This window comes from Hyalella azteca, unplaced genomic scaffold, assembly GCF_000764305.2.
Source record: "Hyalella azteca isolate HAZT.00-mixed unplaced genomic scaffold, Hazt_2.0.2 contig6871, whole genome shotgun sequence".
Lineage (NCBI taxonomy): Eukaryota > Metazoa > Arthropoda > Malacostraca > Amphipoda > Hyalellidae > Hyalella > Hyalella azteca.
The window spans coordinates 112,708-134,031 of record NW_025937012.1 but is presented as its reverse complement, the minus strand read 5'-3'; the positions used below and the strand labels follow the sequence as shown (position 1 = coordinate 134,031).

General features: G+C 40.4%; 1 protein-coding gene across 1 annotated transcript in view; it reads right to left on the bottom strand.

The window, feature by feature from the left end:
• Window positions 1-19,784, bottom strand: part of LOC108671451 — a 59,771-nt gene extending 39,987 nt beyond the window's left edge. Inside the window, exons 1-2 of the mRNA XM_047881020.1 lie at window positions 18,553-19,784; window positions 213-2,582 (exon numbers count right to left, since the gene is read on the bottom strand). Of these exons, the coding sequence (XP_047736976.1) occupies window positions 213-2,582; window positions 18,553-19,784 (3,602 nt within the window). The remainder of the gene's footprint in view (window positions 1-212; window positions 2,583-18,552) is intronic.
• Between the last annotated feature and the right edge of the window lie 1,540 nt (window positions 19,785-21,324).

Here is a 21,324-nt window from a genome sequence, read left to right as displayed (position 1 = left end):
ACTTTCAAAAAAGTTAAGAGATCGTAAGTTCATCAGACAATCATTGACGGCCTTTCAAGCAAAATCCACCAATCATAGACAAGAAAATAGAGCGTAAGTACTTACGTTCACTTAGCAAGTTTTGAACGTGTGTGATTTCATTAGAAGATATTCTCCGATGGGAATTGCATCAGCCGATAAGCGCAACCTAACTTTTGGAGGCAAGAGCTCACCTGTGCGACGAGGGAAGAGCTTCCACGCTGGGGGCCATGTCACAGAACTGCCTGCTGTGGTTATGTTCAGGCGATGCTGTGCTCGGCAGGGATACACATTCTCCTTTTTTGTCAAAAGCGATAGTTGTATTTTCGGCGTGTATTTTTGACGTGTCATTCTTTTCATTGTGTGACAAAGTTTTGGGAATATTTTCAGTTTTCTTCACACCAAGACCGTCATTCAATATTTTCTCATTGCCACTATAGAGAAGAGGTTTCATTTCAGTATTACTTTTTCGAACTTCATTGGTTGAGATCGAAAATCCTGCCTTGTTGCTTTCAGAAGAGATAGGCCACAGCGTATCATAATTACTAGCTATAAGAGGCTTGCGACCGTTACTGCTGGTCATGTCGGAGCCACGCGTCTCGTATGCAGTGTCAGTCGAATTACTGCCGACAGAAGGAACCACGGCAGTGGGCCCAGTTGACGACAATGGGATTTTCTTAATTGGTTCACGTGCTCTGACGTTCCTAATTGGAGTTGCCATCAATGAAGCAGCCGTTTTTACTAATTGACTGGATAATGGGCTCACATCTTTGCAGGTTTGAACATCAGGAACATCAGGAGCAGAATTTAAACCGACAGAGTGTGAAAATTTATGTGCAAAACTTTCCCCTGCAGGGATATTCTTTGAACGAGGAGGTCTAAGCATTAGAAAATTGCAGTGTAGTCTTTCGTCTCCCTCAACAGGAACAGCAGTTCCTCTCAATCCTAGGTTAACTTTTGTGCTACTTTCTACGGAAAATTTCATTTCGTCCATGCATGTCCTGACCAGTTTCGGTCTTATTTCAATGTGGGTTTCTTCGGACAACAATTTTCTAAAACTTGCCTTGGACCGACGTCTCAGGGTCTTTACTCTCTTCTGGCTCACCGGAACGTTAGCCGCATCTTCACCGAGGAAAGGGCCGTGGGCGCTATTTCCTTTCACTTTGCATTCTACGTCATTTTTTGTATTAGTAGCCGATTCATGATTGCTATCGTCTGCCAGGGTAATAAACTCATCAGAACGACTGAATTCATCATCAGCAACATTTTCGAATGCTACTTTTTTCGCTGTCCACTCAGTGGTGATGAGCGTACGTTCGTCAGTTGATGTTCGTTCGTCACTTGATGTAGTCTCGTCACTTGATGAATTTTCTGCTTGCAAAGGAAGAGAAGGAGGTCTAGCATGCACAGGACGTGACAGATTACGTCGATGAGACGATAGTAAGGCGGCGTTTACGTTTCTCGCTTTCTGTACAGATGGGCGTCTCTTGAGCTTGCAGGCAGACTTTCTATTTTTTGATTTGCCAGAATCAGCCCCGTTAGAGCAGGAAACCGAGAATACCATGGCGTGGTCACGTGATGCTATCGTTATATGTTCATTAGATGGACCGAGACGCGTTAGTTCTTGATCAGCCTGTGACGGCTGACACTGAAGCGGCAACTTTTGATCTGTACAGCAAGGCAAGCTGGATGGTCCAATTGGAGCGACATCACCCGCAGGACGACGTGACGTATTTACATCTTCTTGTGAATGACAGATAGGACGCTCACTGAACGTAGAGAAAACCGAAGAACAAATATCGGACTTTGACACTTGGCCATTGTTAACTTTAAAAAAAGCACTAGCACTACTTGTAGGTTGGACTTTCCCCAACAACGGTCGAGATCCTATGCGACACTCTACATTACAATTACCAGAGCAAGAGGAAACTTCACTTGAAGGTAAGGTGCTAACCCTGTTCCTCACGTGAGTGTCGGAGACGTGAACAGGATACGGGAGCTGGAACAATGGCAGAAAGAGTCTGGGCGGTTTCTCGGGAGCAAGTCTCTTGGCGACATTATCCCGCGTATCCTGATGTACGAAAGGAATGACAATTGCCTCGCTTTTAGGCACCATATCGATTGTTACAAAGGGAGACCCGCAGCTCGGCATTACTTTGGTGGCTGCATACAAACTAACGACCGCGTTGCATTCATCGCGAGAAGAGTTCATCTTTAAAATCTTCGGGGTGAAGTAAAGCTGCTTCCTTGGATCAACATGTGAAGTAACTCCTTCAAATACTTCTTTTTCTAAGCGATTGCTATTGATTACTACTGAAGGACCTATGTTGTCAGCTAATGAAGTGTTATTCAAAGACTGTCCTTGGGATATTTTTCTCTTCTTGGAATCAAAAATTGGTGTGGAAGTATGCACCGGAGGAGAAGCAGAACTAAACGAAGCAAGCCCCTGTCGAGGGTGCGGTGAATCTAAGCAAGTATCGGAGTAGGAGGGCCGTAGCTGAGAGAGTCGACCGTAGAATAGAGGATCTTGGTCGGCTGAAGCGACTTCCTCATCTACGAATTGACTGTTTAACGATACACTGTCAAAATTACAAGCAAAAATCTGAGCTAGAGTGCGACGAGGTCGAGGTTTCCGCTTGCACTGCGAAGACATTTTCTCACTGCCGGAATACTTGTCGCTATTCCTGCCTATTGAAAGTACGCAGCGAGGATTTCGATCGGAGTTTTGCGAAGACTCTGGTTTGAGGACCCAGTTTGAAACATCGTATGACTTGGGTCGATGTCGACCGACGACGACTTTCTGTGATCTCCGAAAGCCATAATCCTCGCTGTCCGAAAAATTAGCATCACCTTTAAAATTGAAATAATTATTTTCATTGCGAACATAGCCACTTGTTGAAAAAGGTTCGAAGCACAAGCTTTCAGCAGATGAATAGCAATTAAATGATTTTGTTTTCCTGAAGCCAAACTCAGAATCATTCGAATTTTTCACTTCGCGGTCATCGTGCAATTTTACTGTTTTGTTCCTGGCAAACACATGGTCTACGGAACTAAAATAGTCACTGTCGTGTTTTGACGGTTCATCAACCGCGTTACGAGTAACTGGTAAACTGTTACAAGTAACTGGTAGACTGTTAAGATTCGTCTTGGTAACCTTAGTAAGTGTTTTGGACGCAGCAGTCCCAGGCCACGATGGAGTGACACTTTCAGCCGCTCTGAGGTCTTCAGTGCTGCTCCACGGATGCTTCATCCGTAATCCACACCCTCCACATCCACCCAGCCGGGAGAGCCAGCCTTTCCTGACTGCACGCAGGCTAGACATCGAAATATTTTGTTCTGAACTGATGCCGGCAAATCCGCCACATTTGTAATAAGAATGAGATATTGCCCATAAGCTCGAGGTGTCCACAGTATTCGCATGTTTCAAGTTGTATTTTGATTTATTCCCTGTTGAGTGCACTGCTACTGGAGGCTTAGACGCCGTCATCATGAAACAAGCTAATTGAACTTCGAAGATATATAACTCTGTAATATTTACTTTGATTTAATAATTTCTTACATTTCTTACAAAGAATTTGTAATTTTTCATTAAAATAAAACACATCAATGCAATTTTTATAACTAGTGTCATTTTTTGTGTCTTGCATAAAAACTCAATAATCACCACTGGCACACATTTAGAAGGTTTAGTTGAAAAAAAAAAACACAATAACATTCGGCTTTTCAAGGAAGATAGGAATTTAAACTGAAACATTAATAAAATAAAGAAAAAATACATAACACAATTGAAATTAATAAATAAAAAGCTAGCAAAGCAAGAAAATACAATTTGAATTAATTCAAAAAATGCAAACGAAGCATCGTCAAGAAGTCGCAGCACGTTGACTGGACAATCACATTAAAATATTTGCACAAGTTGATAAATTGGACAATTGCAAAAAAAATATTTGCGCAGCTCGTTGATTGGACAATTGCATTAAAATATTTGCACAACACAAGATAAACTGACAAACTCTGCGAGAGCTGCACGGCCTCAAGAGTACGCGAAAGTTGAGGACCTTGCATCACACAATCAAACAAACAAACTTCACGGCGTCGCACGAGAGTTTCAAGACAGCGTCGGCGTCGATGTATGCAGTAGCGCACCGCGGGACTAAATGACTTAGCCAGACAAGAGCGGTATTAATAAGGAGTCTGACTTCCTCTCCTCTACAGGCTGCAATGGCGGAGTAGCGCGAAACACTGTAGCGTCCTCAGGGTTGCATACGTCCTGCCTTGCTATGGCACAACGCTCGTGGAAACTATAGTAGTTACAACATTCTGACTTGGCTCAAGTAGAAGTATTTAATTGTATACAGCTTAAAAAGTTTTTCCGCGGTATCGCTCATGCAATTATCATGTTTTCACATTGGAAGAGAGAGTTTATATTTCGAATTGCAGTTAGCTGGAGGCTGAAGGCCGTTTGCAATTACTGTCAAGCGGGGGTTATCGTGCGACATCCATGCAATGGGCATTAATATCTCACGGAGCAATGCAGCAAATCATTAAATGTTGAAGCGAAACAATACCTACACTCATTACGAGCAGCCACGGTATGCAAAAATATTGCCACACAGCTAACGATTCGATGGCCCTACTATCAAAACTCGCTTATGTTCACATAGCGGCCTAACTACACATAGCGCCGTAACGGCCGATTGCTCACCAGTGATTGATGGGTTTAGCTTGAATAGTCATCAGTGATTGTCTGACGGACTTGCAACTCGTAATTATTTTGATGGTACGGCTCTGAATGTGCTAACGAAAAGAGCCTCTAGGGCGGCGGCAGTAGCCACGACAGAAGCAGCAACCAGTAAAGAAGTGGTAACTAATGAAGCAACTGAGACAACAAGAGCAGCAGCAACAACAATAGGCACATCGAGGTATATAGCAGCAGATAAACAAGAGTAGCACTTCCTGCGTGCCAGGTGTGGTTGCTCCCTGCACGAGAGCAGCAATAACAGCTGCTTGCCGGCACACGTGCGTCGCCCGGCCCGGCCAACGCTACCTACAGCACACCTGCCATCAGCGCTCTCACACACGTTCAGCTACTGTCTACATCTACCCTCCCCGTCTGCATCTATCCTCCCCGTCTACATCTACCCTCCCCGTCTACATCTACCCTCCCCGTCTACATCTACCCTCCCCGTCTACATCTACCCTCCCCGTCTACATCTACCCTCCCCTTCTACATCTACCCTCCCCGTCTACATCAACCCTCCACTCAGCCATCTTGCAACAAATGTTTCCGTGATCATACCTATTAGAGCTTTTCGATTCACGAGCAATAATCATAGGCTATTCTGTGAGTTTGCTGACGACGTGAATCGATACGTCGACGTGTTGCCTGGCTCCCAGCACACAGGTATGTGGGTGCTGGGAAGAACTGAACGTCCGCGCAGGTGTACGAACTCTTGCATGCAGAGAAGGATCACAGTACTAAGCTGCATCTGGAACGCACTGCATAAACATGTTTCCGCACCAACGGGTTTTGCAAGCTGTGCGCCATCAAAGGGGTTACAAAGGAGACGTTCGTTAGAATACGCTCGCCGCGGCCAATGAAAATTAATATATTATATATATACTCCGTTTATATTCATTGATCAGAATAATTTATTTATAGTTCAAAGAAATTCTCGCAAGAAGAGTGATCATGCCACGAGATGCAGTAGGAATCAAGGCAGCATGTAATCTATAATCTCAGCATATATCATAATCTATTCTCTACCACAAACAAAGTAGCAAGCGTCAAACCACATTATTTTTCTAATTTAAAAGTTCGAGTGTCTCGCTTTTCGTAAGCCCTTTACCATTTGTTGAATTGGTACATATTCATTCATTGATTTCCCTAGCGAAAGAATCATGTATAGAAGATGGTAACTCAGTAATTGAATGATTAAAAGCATACAAAGGAAGAAAGAAAGTTTTATTTAACAGTTGCAGCGAAATTGCATTAAATTTATTAATACTGTATGTTCAATAAGCGTCACAACCGCGAGTTATAAAATCGTTTACGAGTTCACAAGGAGACTAGAGCAAGTGTCTCTCTGAAGAAAGTGTCACAGAACAAGTGTCTCTCTGAAGCAAGTGTCTCAGAGCTAGTGTCTCTCTGAAGCAAGTGTCTCAGAGCTAGTGTCTCTCTGAAGCAAGTGTCTCAGAGCAAGTGTCTCAGAGCAAGTGTCTCAGAGCAAGTGTCTCTCGGAAGCGATCAGCAAATAAGACCATTTCGGCGTCCTCAGGTTATTTTTAAGCATATGACCGTAAGCTGAGGTTACTTGAGAGAGCGCTAATGTATCCACACTAGCATCAGAGGTCTTTGTAAGCAAGCGCAAGTTATCTTAAAACTCGTGTGTGCTTTTTATACGACTGCGAATGGTTGGTTCTCAATCCTTTGAGAAACAATTTTGCATTTCAAGATAAGTTATGCAAGACTGATGCCAGATAAAATTTTCGACTGTCCAGCAAACTTTAACAGAAGTATTTGCACGCAGAAGACAATGTACAGCGAAAAAATTTGTTCACTTTAATGATGCATTCACTCCATTATCAAAGGCTTATTATCAAATGCTCACAAAGGCGGAAACATTCAGCGCGCAACATTCATTACCGGTCTTCCCAAGGTTGGGGGCATTTTTCAGTTTTCTTACATCAGCCGGATGCACGTTTCCGAAGAGGAGCTGTCGAGCAGAGCTTCAGTTATTGACAAACAAGCGGCTCTCTGAGCTTAGTGTTGTAAGTAAAGCTAAGGTACAAGCATAACAGAGATAAAGCGGCTATTGTAAGTAAAGCAAAGGTACAAGCATAAAAGAGATGAAGCGGCTTTTAAAACCCCTAGAACAAAGCATTAGAACTTATGAAATGAAACGAAAATAGTCTAGAACTTTTATCAAAGCATGACTTTGAAAAAATTGCAAACGTAATTTCCCATAGTCCAGGAGAAAAAATTAAATCGTACAGATATACTCTACATATATACTTAAAATATTCGTGGCTTTTAGGATTACAACTTGCTTCTCTCGACATGACTGGCGTTCAAAAGAAGGTATATACAAAAGCAGACAAAAAGACGAGCACATGCAAGCAAAAAGGAGCTTCGACGACTCCCGTTGAATAAAGCAAAGCGAGTGAAGTTAACCGTTAAGCTAGAAGGCCGTCGCTCAGCCGCCAGGGTTTGTTCAGAGCATCAAGAGTAGCTAAGCGCGGCGCTATACAAACGAGACAAAGTTGCAAGCTAGCGTTTTTGTGGCGCACGCTATGCCAGCAACACTACACATAGACTGGTGAGCTGCTTCCACTGCTCACATCAAAGGGTATAACAAAATCATCAACAGAATTCATCAGCGCCAGGCTATGCTGATGAAAAAACTGTGCAAACACCATAGGTTTGACCACCAAGTACCAAAACTGTAATAGCCGTTGTAGAAGAGACCAAATGCCATGTGGTATATAACAATCAAAGTCGGCAAAGTCGAATAATCTTGATTGAGCTCTTAAAAATAATCGCAGAAGTTAAGTTAGGTAATCGCATTAAGTTGTCAATAGAAGGAAGTTTTCAGTGTGCTTCCTACAAAACGAATTACTTTATTAAAGCACTTGCGGATGTGAAGGAACTGTTGCGCGTGTGGGCTCACTGCCACGAGATCATGAGTCGTGCCAACAGCGCTTGTATATCTACCATCTACCGCGGGGTCGTAGGGTTAAAACTTCAGGCCAAACTATGTTTTGGCACTTGAAATCATAACAAGAATAGTCACAGGTAATGGAGTGTCATCTATGAGAGACGATCTTTATTGATAGTGCTAAAAATAACTTATTTCTACAAATGAGCTAGCTACTTTCAGATGGGAAACTCCGGGGTACATCATGTAACATGTTATTACTGTTATAGAGTAAACATGCTGATTTGAAGCGCACAAGTCAATTAAGTTAAGGTGCACCGTTACATATGGGGAGTCTGCCTGTATCACACTTGAGCTCGATAGTTTGGGAACGTGTTTACAATATGTTTTATCTAACACTAGCAGGTTAGCCTGACGTTGTTCGGGCTCGATAATCCCTGTAATATTAGAATCCAGTAATCCCGAATCCAGGATTTAATAACAAAACAAATGAGTGTTAAAGAAAAGGCAGTTCAAAACTACAATATACATAAAAGATAGAACTCTCATTCGACTCTCGTTTCAAAAAATGAACAAATTTTTGTTCTATATATAAAATTAGATACACTAATTTAAAAATCAAATTTTTTTTATATAATTTTTCCCTCCTAATTTTTAAATCCTCTCCCACTAAGAATATAATGTCAGGCCGAGGTTTAATCCTGTCACGCAAATAATTCTCCTGGATACGCACCCGAACAGTCCATACATATTTACGGCGCCAGACTTCAAACACACGAGCGCGATTTGACAAATATATACATAAAATGGCTCTCGTAACCAAGTTAACAAAGATGAGTGATGATCTTCGTTTACGATTGTTAGTCGAAAAATGCAGTGAAGGAGACGTGCTAAACTGGAAGGTGTGTCGTATTCTGAACTTAGCGATGCAAGCTACGAATAATTCCTTCAGAAAGCTTTGATTCATATTAACAATGAAGTGGCAGCACCTTCTGCCTTCCAGTGTAGTCTGACAGTTAGCGAAGAAATTATTTGTACACCACTTTTTTTCAATGTTTTCTCGAATAACTTGAAAATTAATGAATGCATGAACCTAAGATTTAATTGAAGTAAGCAATATGTAATAGAGAAAATAGCAATACATTAAAAAAGAGTAAGTTCAAAACGTTTTAGAATGCAAAAATTCCCCCAACACCTTCACACACACAATTATTCGTACATTTGAAAAATACTAACGTAGTTGCAATATTAATAATCAATTAATAATCAATTGCAATATTAATAAAATCCTTTTATCTTGATAATCTCCAGCAGTTTCTTCCTATAGTTCTTGATGAGATCTGCAGCGGTATTCGGTTTGATATTATTTCATTCTTCAATTGTAATTTGTTTCAATGCCGATGCGATTCTTGGGAGGCCGATTATTTGTTCTAACTTTCAAGTCCTATCATAAATTCTCAATCGGGTTCAAGTCGCGGCTATTTTCTGGTCATGGAAGAATAATCACCTAGCTTCGTTTTATTAAGCCAAGTGGTTGAAACTTTCGCAGCATTATCTGGCTGACAGATCCATCGTCGTTCAAGACCCAAATTCAGAGCGGATGTTTGCAAGTTTTTCTTCAAAATCGACAAATAAACATCTGAGTTCATTATTTTATCAATGGGAACTAACTTCCCGGTGCCACTTGAGAAACAACCCTAATACATTATTAACCCATCTTTGACTGTTGGGATATAATTTTTCGGAAAAAAGTCTCCCTTTCTTTGCGCCAAATTTTCGTAAATAAAGCTCAATTTTTGTTTCGATACTCCATTTTATTTGATTTTAAATGACTCCCCCTTGTCCACGTAAGATCTTGCGAATGTCAAACGAGCAGAAACATGACGTCGTGTGCCAAGTGGGACTCGTCTAAGTCTGCGTCCGTGGGGACAATTCTTTCATTGACATTGACAATTCTCTATTTTCAATGTCTTTCAACACACTCTTGGATTCATGTTTACCCCACAACACAATTTTCGAACTGATCGTTCCTATAGTATGGGCTTCCGTCCTCGCCCAGGCAGCGTGTGTGCAGTACTAAACTCTACAAACTTTTAAGCACCAACTGTACTGTGGATCTTGGAATATTCAGGCGTTTCGAGATGCACGCATAACCATTGCTAGATTTTTGTAGGTCATTAATTTTGCTTCTCAAATCCACACCAAGCTTTTTCGTCTTGCCCATATTTAAGTTTGCAGTCAAATGGCAGGAACCGACACCTCTAGAGTGATGTCACCGATAATTATGTCCACTGGGATAATATCTAACCAGATACCAATTGAATCTCATCAAAAACTATAGAAAGGGACTGCTGTAGGTTATGAAGATGAATGACATGCCATTGATTATTAATATTGCAACTATGTTAATATTTTCCTACTGTACGAGTAGTTTTGTCTGAAGGTGTTGGGGAATTTTCGCATGTTAAAACGTTTTGAAATTACATTTTGTTCTGAACACGTAGCGTTATTTTCTCTATTACACACTATACTTATTTCAATCAAATCTTAAGCTCTTACATTCATTAATTTTCGAGTTATTCAATAAAACGTTGAAAAGGGCGTACGAATAATTTCGTCGCTAACTGTATCGCACAACAAATCTTACTTACGCGAGAACATCAGTCGGCAATCGTTTGTCAGGTTAACGAGTCGAAATTTAATGAATTTGATTAGATCTTCTTCGAAGTTTTGAATTTTTTGTTCGAGAACAGAATTTGTTTAGCGATTCACCCTCTGGAGCTAAGAGCTCACGAGCTCCATGAGCAGACAAGTACTAAGTAGACTGACCTGTTCTGCTACCAAAGCAATTATTGGCCAACATTAAATGCAATATTATTAACCAATCCACCCCGATAACGCGAGGCCGATAACGCTATCTAATCTGTTACGCTCATAGTTTAGTTCAAGGCAACATTGAAAAAATGTATCAATCAAAGTAAAAGTGGAGTGCTTAATAAGACAAAATTTTAATGAACTCAAAGCTTTAAATTATTGAAACATCAACATTATTAACATTAAATAATACTAGGAACTTTGTTGGCTGCCAAGTAACAGTTAATGGGCTTTGTATAACCACGGTGGTTATCATTTTTTGTGATAAGTAATCAACAAAATAAAAGCGTGCCATCGGTACTTAACCTTTTAGCGGGCAAGTTACCGAATATGGTCACTTAAAATCTCCTTCCAAGAAAGTCCAGCTTGTCCCCTGGTTTGTGTTGGAGGCTACGTTATCATGCCTCTGCTGATCTAAAATCATCCGCCTAGCCTTACCATGGCTTCACCTCTTAATTACCATGCCACGAAGCAAAAAAAAAAAAAAATAGCAAATATATGAAATTTTTGACTCAGACAATAAAAAAGACGCTTTTTCTGCATATTTCTTTCAAAATTTGAATAAGCATTATAAATTTAGTTGCTTGACAAACAGCTTGAAAAAAACAACAGCTTGGCAAACAGCTTGAAAAAAAAAATTAAATCAAATCGCAGCTTGACGATTTCTCTTTGCAGTTTGCATTTGAATTAATAAATGAAAATAAAATTATATCTTTTAGCGTAGTTACCGCTTTCTACAAAATTTTCTTCCGCTTTCGCAAAATTTTTAAAAATCCATGAGTATATTTATATTGTCATTGTCCATACTTTCATGTAGGTGCTTCAGAAATTCAAATTTCTTCATATTTCTATGCTTGCCCACGAAAGGGTTAAAGCTATGGACACCTTGACAGAAAATGGAGAAAACTGCTGAAATAACTGCACGATTGAGACCAATTACCCGGGCAACTACAGTACAAATAAGAATCAAGCAATAAACGCAATGAGTGTCTTAATCGCAAATTCGGTAAGAATTTAAAAGCAAAGAATAGGCCAAGCGATTACATCATAATTCCATGGAGAACGTTCCGGATGTCAGCTTCATTATCAGTTCAAAACGCAATAATGCAAGCATAATCTATTGCTATTACATGAATTACGAGATCAACACCTGAACTATGTTAGGTGAACAATACCTCTTTTAACAGTTTCCCTTTCGCTACAGTTTCCCTTTCCCTTTTTTACTTATTTTACTAAGCTTACAAAACTCTCTACATTTAAATTTAGCCTTATCGACTGATTATACTAATATTATTCAAATCTTGAACTGATGCAGCTCCCCTTTGAAAATAACATGAATTTTGTTGTTATTTCCTTTGCTATTACTTCGTAGTTGATTTAAAGTCCGATTAAAAATATCCACTTGCCACATGACGATTTATGCACAAAACACCACTCACACCAGCAGCTGTCCTGCACTCACACCAGCAGCTGTCCTGCACTCACACCAGCGGCTTTTAAGTAATACCAGTAGCGAATAAAGCTAAACAGTTCATGGAGCATGAACGTTTCTGTCACGTATATACAACGCGGAAACAGAAGCGTAGAATGTTTATAGTTAACTGTACAGTTCCGCCTACACTTGACCTTCTAAGTATAACCGCCCTCAGCAAGTTTAGCGTCAGGTAAAAATTTGGTCTTCCAAATAAATACAAACATTTCAGCATGGGAGATTAATCCTGCAATAACAAAATTCGGCAATCACCAGACTGGGTGATTGCCCCGCTCCAATACCCGCTCCAATACTTTAAAAAATGATTGAAAACGGAACACCCCTAAAAATATAGTCATGAACAAAAATATTCTTAGCCGCAATTATTGAATAAAAGGAACAGTAAAATAGTACAGCCATGCATTCATTCATTCAATACAAATTATGTCTGCTAACATCTTACATGTCTTCAATTATAATTTCGTTAAATATTGAAAACTATTCTGAACGAAAAAATCTTCTTAATTTCTACTCTCGCAAGTAAGTTTGCCAAGCACATAAGCGTAAATTACAGCAATGCTTGGAAGCTCTTAGTCAGCATTGCCAGAGCTCGTTGATCATTAAAATTGATCACCAGAGCTCGTGGCTTCATTAAAATTGTATAACTAACTTTTCGGTCTGGCATAAATTATGACGATTACGTATTCCAACATCAAATGCTCTTCAAAATACAGTAAATGTAAATTTAATACTTGTAGAGTATCGATAAAAAACTTGTTACACATATAAACTTGATGCACATGCAATAGAAACAATAAGTAGTGCCTAGAAGTCATGTCAAATCATTATTTCAAACTACTATATATAATATATTCTACAATGTACTATTTCAGGCAGATAAAAACTTGATGCACATGCAATAGAAACAACAAGCAGTTCCTCGAAGTCATGTCAAACTATTATTTCAAACTATTATATATTCTACATTGCAGTATTTCAAGCAGAGCGCATTTCAGGAAGAGACGCGACCCGGCCACAGGACAAAGCTTGGCTCTCGCCGGGTAGGCGGAAGTGGCGCCGGAACAGCGAGGCGACAAAGCGGTGCCGGAAAACCTGCGGACAACATCGCTGCATGCCGACAACCCATGTTCACGCACTTGTGTTGCAGAGAGATAACATTCTAAAACATCGGTATCATTTATAAACATCAAATACGTCACTGGAATGCCACTCAACTCGGATAATCCGCTTGATCTAAGTAATTACGATTTCAACAGAATACGCTCTACTTATTTTCATTCATCTACTATTTCTCTTACTTTTTTCTATTTTCCTCTCATTTCTCATATTTATATGCATTTACATTTACCCGGCAGTTATATAGCATAACAAGCGCGCAATGACATTGACTGCACCGGATATGCAAAACCAACACTAAGCATGTGAGCGATACGACAATGAACTTTTTCTCCACGTCTGACGATGACCATGACCATTCAACACATCATAAGTAGGCCGGATGTTGTTGTTTGCAGGACACACACCATCACAACCAGAAATTAGGTCGACAAATTTAAGAAAATTGTTTAATATTCCCTAAGAGAATAAAACGATTGAGTTTCACAATTCTCACGTTTTTCACGATAGATATTTAGCTATGGATGAATTATTTTAGTACAGAAAATACGGAAGGCATTCCTAAGTCATTTGCATCAATTTGAAGTCAGGCAGGTCGAGAATTATGATCATCAGTACTGCATCTCAAACAAATACACGGAATTATTTAGGCAACTCCGAGTGTAAATATATCGAGGCTAAAGACGGTAATTTTCTGATATCCGCAAAAAAATCGCAGGTTATTTCAACAGCACAGCGAGCACAACACAATGTCGTTACTCCACGCAACGATTCCAGGGAACTATGGGTTCGAAACTGAAGATAATCGAACAAGTCATATTGTAAGTATTTAACACCAGACACTTTATATAATATCCAGGGCCTATACTTTCAAAAAAAGTTAAGAGATCGTATGTTCCTGAACCAATCGTTGACGGCCTTTTAAGCAAATTCCACCAATCATGGACAAGAAAATAGAGCGTAAATACTTGCGTTCACTTAGCGATTTTTGAAAGTATGGCCCCTGGACAACAAACAGCTGCTTACGCATGCTCCAATTCACATATCACTTGGGCTGGAAAGACCTGGAAGCAGGCATTGCAATTGACGCACTCACAAGTTCTCGCGCATAACTAGAAGCGCTACCAAACACTCAGTTCCTTATATGAAACATGCACGGGGATCAAAACAGAAGCTAGGGACCTTGCAGTGCATATTTCTTGTCGTGTTACATCGTAAAAATGATGAGTGAGAGACCGTGAATGTCATAGAGAAGGAAGGGGGAGCTGCGTTATTATAGCATATGTAATGTCACGGAATTGTTGTGGCTGGCAAATGCTTGAAGGATCCAACGTCACAGCGTTACGGAAGTGAGCAATATATGCGTCGCTGAGGTAACAATGAACTCTGAGTCATGAAGCTAGTTATAATAATAAATTAACTACCAAAATGTTACTTAATACTAAATATAGTAACGTCAACACGCACCAAACATTAACCGTACACTTATATCAACTACAAGAAAATCACATCCGGCTTATCACGGACACGTTAAAATACAGACGAGATACACAAGTATAAAAGAGTGAAGAAGTGTAACGAATCGAAAACCGAAGGCGCACAATTTTTACGAGCACGGAAACTCTCCCAGTTCGAGTCAGTTCTAGTCACAAGTTAAGTTAAATATACAAGAATAAGCTAGAATAATAAGGCTACAGTTAGGACGACCTTGTCAGTGAGATGGTAATGTAATTAAATCACATGATTTTTTTATAAAAAATCATGATTTTTTCTATTTTTTTAGCGACCGCAGCGACGCATGAGTGATGGTGAGTAAACGCGCTCATCACAACCACGGCCTACACGTCTCACCGACGTAAAGCTTATACACACCTCGAGCATAATCACGGTTAATTAATCAAAGACGGTTAATGAAAGATTCATAAGAGTCAAATTAGAAGACATGATTTCAATCAACGAGGAATAATTGAGATGTGCTTTTGAATATCACTTCACTTATTCTAATATTCATGATCACATCATGAATATCACTATTGTTGTGACTGTATGAGGATTACTGTACACAATGTAACGTCGAAGATTTTTTTCAATGAACTGCGCACAATGAAAGGGTCTCACGAAGTTTATCCCATTTTAATCTTTTCGCTGAACACTGATTGATGGAGCTCTTGTGTTTTGAGATATTCAAGATATAAAAGACCGACAATAGTGCAAGAATATCGATGAGATAAAATCCAGAACAGATAATTAGTTTAGACAATTTTGGAGGGCCGTAACGTGGTAAAATCTGAAATTTCATGTGAATATAAGAGCACAGATAATTAATTTACAAATTTGGAGGGCCGTAACGTGGTAAAATCTGAAATTGTATGTGAATGTAAGAGCACAGATAATTAATTTACAAATTTGGAGGGCCGTAACGTGGTAAAATCTGAAATTGTACGGGAATGTAAGAGCCGGAGACCGCGGTGATTGACCGGGCAGCAGGCAGTCGCACTGAGCACATATTGGCTGAGGTGCGCAACATGCGAGGCGACAACACCAGCGCGGCGCACGGTAATTACGGCCGAGCTCAGTGAACCTCGACGACGTCTGAGACCTCTGAGCTGCTGCTGCTGCTGGTGCTGCTGCTGCTGCTGTTGCTGCTGCTGCTGCTGCTGCTGCTGCTGCTGCTGCTCCTCGACCCTGGGGCCGGATTATCAAAACTTCGTAACTTTTTGTACTTACGACAAAAAAGTTCTGTGGCACGTAAATACACCCTAATTTTGGCATTATCAAAACTTTCGTACGCAAGTCTTTGCTAAAAGCCTAATTTTTTTTTTCGCGCAAATTTTTCCCGCGCAAATGTTTTTATAATACCACCGTTAGTATTACGTTGTCATAGCAACGCCACTCGTAAGTCGATTTTGCGTACTTACGAAGTTTTGATAATACGGCCCCTGCACTGCTTCATAGTGATGGAAGACGAGCCCAAGATTGTTGTGCATTTTGCGTATAAATCTAAACTAATTATTTGGTACGCATAATACGAAGAGCCTGTATATAGATTACAATTTGAGATAATAATAATCGCATAATACGAAGAGCCTGTAAGATGGAGACAAATTACGATCCCATTTTCGTCAAATTAATTAACAGTCAGAAATTAGTTAAAATGTAAATGTAAATAACTAAAAAATGCTAAGAATTTCTCACTGGCAATATAAAGGTGCTATTTCTCACTGTTAATATAAATGTGCTAATATAAAGGTTTACTATACTTACTGCTAATACTGAAAATTTAACAAAAAAAAAACAGATGAAGACCAGGAGGCATGAAATAGTATATCAAGATAAACATATCACTAATGCTTCTCTTGTTGCGTTGCTGGTTTCATAAAAAAATCTCTAGAATACAATCAAACGCGAACAACTTTATTTCTGCACAATCAAAATGAAATACAACCGTTGGCTTCCGGCCGTAAACGCATCGAAATAGACGCGGTACATCGCTTCACGATCCAGCCGCACACCAGACGTGACAACAGCGAACAACACACCAGACGTGACAACAGCGAACAACACACCAGACGTGACAACAACGAACAACACACCAGACGTGACAACAACGAACAACACACTAGACGTGACAACAACGAACAACACACCAGACGTGACAACAACGAACACCTAAGACAATATTAAACACACACCTGTGATGACAAGCAGAAGTCACTCACCTGCGAGGTGATGGCCACGTAAGAGCTTCACGTACGTTAGTTGTTGCATAATATCATATTCCATGACATGAAGCAAGAATAATGAGCCGCCTTGCTCGCTTCAGCTTTGTTCAGGCATGAATATCGAGACTCGAATTATGAACCAAACGTCGATAAATACAAATAATAGAAAAATAATAATAATTAATACAAAATTAATAATAACTATAGTTATAAACGAGTGAATTTCCCTACCTTTATCATGAGAAAGCAGCGATGCGACAAACAAGTATCATACCTGCACAGGGAAGAAAATAAAACTTTAAAATATAATCCTAAGTTGGCTCATACACGGCAAGAAAACTTGCACTGCAACCTGCTAGCAGAATAAACATTCATACAACGCAATTCTCATTAGAAATAAAATTAAATCAAACGTATTATTACACGAGTGGCACACTTTTTTCCTTTGATGCATACATAAAAATAATAAATTTATTAGATATACTAAGATTCGCAAGGTGAGAGATATGTTCGCGGAAGTTCCGAATGACATGCTCATGATTTAAATAAGTATCATACTTTTCGGTTGTAAATTGTAAGTACAAATAGCAGCATTCACTTACAAATTTTGCACTTGACAAGACATTGCACAGCCCACGTAATTAGTAGCATACAAATAGCAAATGCGAAAGGTCGCTGTATATAGACAGGCTTATATAGGCTTCTTTCATATTAAGGCTTATAGACTGTCGAGCCTGGATGTGGTACAAGCCTAAATTATTTCTAAGCCTGAACAGTGCAAGCATAAATTGTGGAAGCAAGACCTTGAATAAGGGAAATGTACGGATAGTGGCGACCACAGCACAGCCATTAGACGGCGAAACAAAAGAAAATTTGAAACTGAAAACATGGCGGAGCGGAAAGTACAGAATGAAAGCGAAAAAAAAACTACGTCACAGACGCAGGAAAACAAAGCTATTCGGGCGTCACACGTCCAGTGACCCCGAAAAAACAGCACAACGTATTTAAAAAGCAGAGAATAAATAAAGAAATACTGTTTTATGCAAAAATACAGGCAAATAAGGCTATTTGTTTTGTAACGCTTATTTCCTGAAATGGTTGTTAAGATACAATAGCTGTTTAACATACATGTTTAATTCGACATACGAATTCATTGGGTTCGGTCACTATGATGAAAATATTCGATATCAAGCAAAATTTAACGCGTAAATATAACTGAAAATCATTGAACTAAACTATCATGGGATAATATCAAGATATTAAATACAGTTAGAGCCTGAATTTGAAAACAAGGCGGAAAAAGAAGGAAATTTGGTGCGATGGCTACTTCTTGTATTGAATGATTTTATCGAAATTGTCAAGTAAAGTAAGTTATGAAGTTATGCAAGATGATAGTGGCAGATGATTGGTGATAGACGCACGACACTGTATAGCCATAACCACAAATAGCGCGACGTGGTGGCTATACTACATGCATAGGTTTCAAGTTCCAATTTACGATCACCTGGTCATGAAAAGTTTAAAACGCACCGGAACGAACGTCGTGGCGGAAGAGCGTCATTTCCCTCTATATTCAGCGACAGTTATAAAGGTCCTCCTCAACACAAATTCCTAAATGAAAATAGTGAATATACGATTAAAATCTAAACATAATATGCGATGAAACAAATACCTTTTAACTTTGGCGGATTTGGGTGCAAACTCCGGGGAGTAGAGGACGAGGAGCCATGAAGTTGAAGCGCCCTCTTCTGTCAGCGAGGATCTATCAGCGACACAACTGTTCCGGTAGCTGTTGTTGACGCAACGCTTCTCTTCACTCGACAAGAGTTTACTGCACCGCAGCTTCTTGCTGTTTTTAACTTCGATGTAAGACCATCCGCTCTCCCGAGCCGAACTTCTCTTCTCCTTAACGCTTTCCAATGTCTTTTTCTCCCTCAATACAACGCTGCCGTTCGTGGCCCTACTTTGTCGCCTTTGCTCGAAATCGCCGTTGCCGAGATCCAAAGCGATCTCCTCGCAGGTCTTGCCTCCATCTCCGGCGCTGAGGAGCCGCTCCTGGAGAGCCTCCCCAACCGTTGAGCTTTCACTAGCCTCAGGAATGACCGTCAGCAAAGGTTTTATGACGGTCTCCACTCCCATGGACGGCACTCGAATTTTGGAAGCTTTCAGAGCTCCGTTGCGCCTACTCAAGCTTGGTTTCCTGGCCTTGGAGACGACCCTGCGCACCAATGCGGTAGCATGGATGAGATCTGAGTAACGCCGTACGATGCCACGTAATTTCTGGCGCATGAGAGCACCTCCTCCGCATGACATGTTCGAGCCGTACATCGAGGTGTCGTTCATGTAACTCATAGATACGTCCGCGGGAGAGACATTGGCAGGCAGAGAACAGCTCTTCGCACGCTTGTCAATGTTCACAAAAGAATGCTCGAAGTGAAGGCCGTACTTCTCGCGTAAGTTCCGCTCACACTCGGACGTGATATAGCCGTCGCAACTGCTGTCATTTAGAATACGTTCAATTTCGCCCATATCTTGCAAATTATTGACGATGACAGTACGTACGGACTCTTTCCTGCCAACAGTTGGCCGTGACCTATGATCACTGACGTCACCACGGGAGTAAATTTTAGCGTAGGTATTTTCATGTGACGAACCGCTGACGTCTTCCAAAAGGAACTCACCGCTGCTGTTGCGCCACGCCTTCGGTGCTCTCTTTTTAAGGCTGTCGGGGACGGCATATGTTTCTCGAAACCCTGCCTTGGGTAGGGACCCAGCTCGGTCGGCACTGTCCCCCACTCGGGAACCGGTCACGCTCGAAAATCGGACTGACTTGTGGGAAGGAGACCGGACAGGCACTAAAATACTACTCGTTTTAGGCCGGTCCATGTCGATGTGAGGAGTCATGATGTGCTGTCGGATGTACACGCCTAAACTTCAGTAACTTCATTCACAAAATTTGTTGATGAATACTATGAGATTCCATATTAAACAAGCACAGAATATCTAGTGAACCGAATAAACACATCAAATGCATACAATCAGTGCCGGATGAAGTGCTGTGATGAAAGATTTAATATGAATTTTTAAACACATTATTGAATATTGATGTGGATATTTTTAACCTGGGGTGCACATAAAAATATGTTTCACGGAATTAGAAGTATTTCACCAATAATTTTAAATAAAATATAACGTGTGGCCAGTAAATCCATAAAAGACTCAAGAAGATAAAAAATATAACTTAATCAGAGATGATAACACTAATCGTGAATGCCATGTCGACAGCAGGGCTAACAAACAGACGCTTAGAATATTATGGCCGAATATTATGAGCTAAAAAGGCCAAGTCTATACGAGAACCCTGTTCCTTAACCAGTAGATGGTTAAACGAAAGCACGCAAATCATTGCGCTACATTTAAAATAGGAAATATTTAATTAACAGCCAAATATCATGCCCTCGGGTTAATTGACTTCCAAGTCCCGAAAGCGGAAACAAGAATCCTAGAATTAAATAAACGGTGAGCATATTGGTGCAATCTATACCCCCGGGAAGTTCACATGGCACCTCAAGCTTGATGCAAGAAGCCTGCAGACAACGGTCGTCTCCATCACTGCGACGGCTTCAGCGCTCAACTCCTAACATCGGAAATCCATAACGAGTCTGCTTCGACCATCAGAGCCCAGGCAGGCAGGGTGGAATTCAGGAGGGGTGGTAATATATTGAACAAGTTTCTAAATAATATTGGATCGAAAAATATACAACTACATTTTCCTTCGATATTTAACTGGTATTTTGGTAATGATCAAGTTACCTGGTTGGATCAATCTAGAACCATTTCTAAACTTCCACCCTGCCTCAGACTATGCCATGAAAAAAGCCTGGCAACGCTTCAACGAATCAAATAAAAGCTAAATTTACTTAGTTCATTCCGCTAGTCTATATAAAACTACCTCAATAATGCAGTGGAAATACAGGTGATTGCAAACATCAAGTGCTTTTTTAATTTTTGTTGTTCCTGTCACCATTGCAACATTTGTCCAACGCAAGAACTCGCATGTAGGTTCCCTAGATGCCAATGTTCATTCTAAAACGTTCAAGTAACGATCCCCTCGAGAACTCTTAACAAAAACAGCTTTCAAAGAGCATCCGATGGAAATGAACATTTGAGACCCTTAAAATAATTGGACTGCAACAAATGTCTCCCAACTGGGCCGCATTAAAGGAAGGAACATCAACTGAGCGAGGAAAGTAAAAGGGGGAAGGCAACTTAAATTGAGACCCATGACCTGGGGTTTGGTCGCAGGTAGCAGAATTTAGAGGTGGTGCAGACCGTCCCTGCGGGCCTAATGTGCTCAGCGCGCGGCCCGAATAGAGGAGCCTGATTCAGCAGAGAATGTGCTGCGAGTCGCCACTATAGGGTGAATGCTTCGTATCCAGTAATG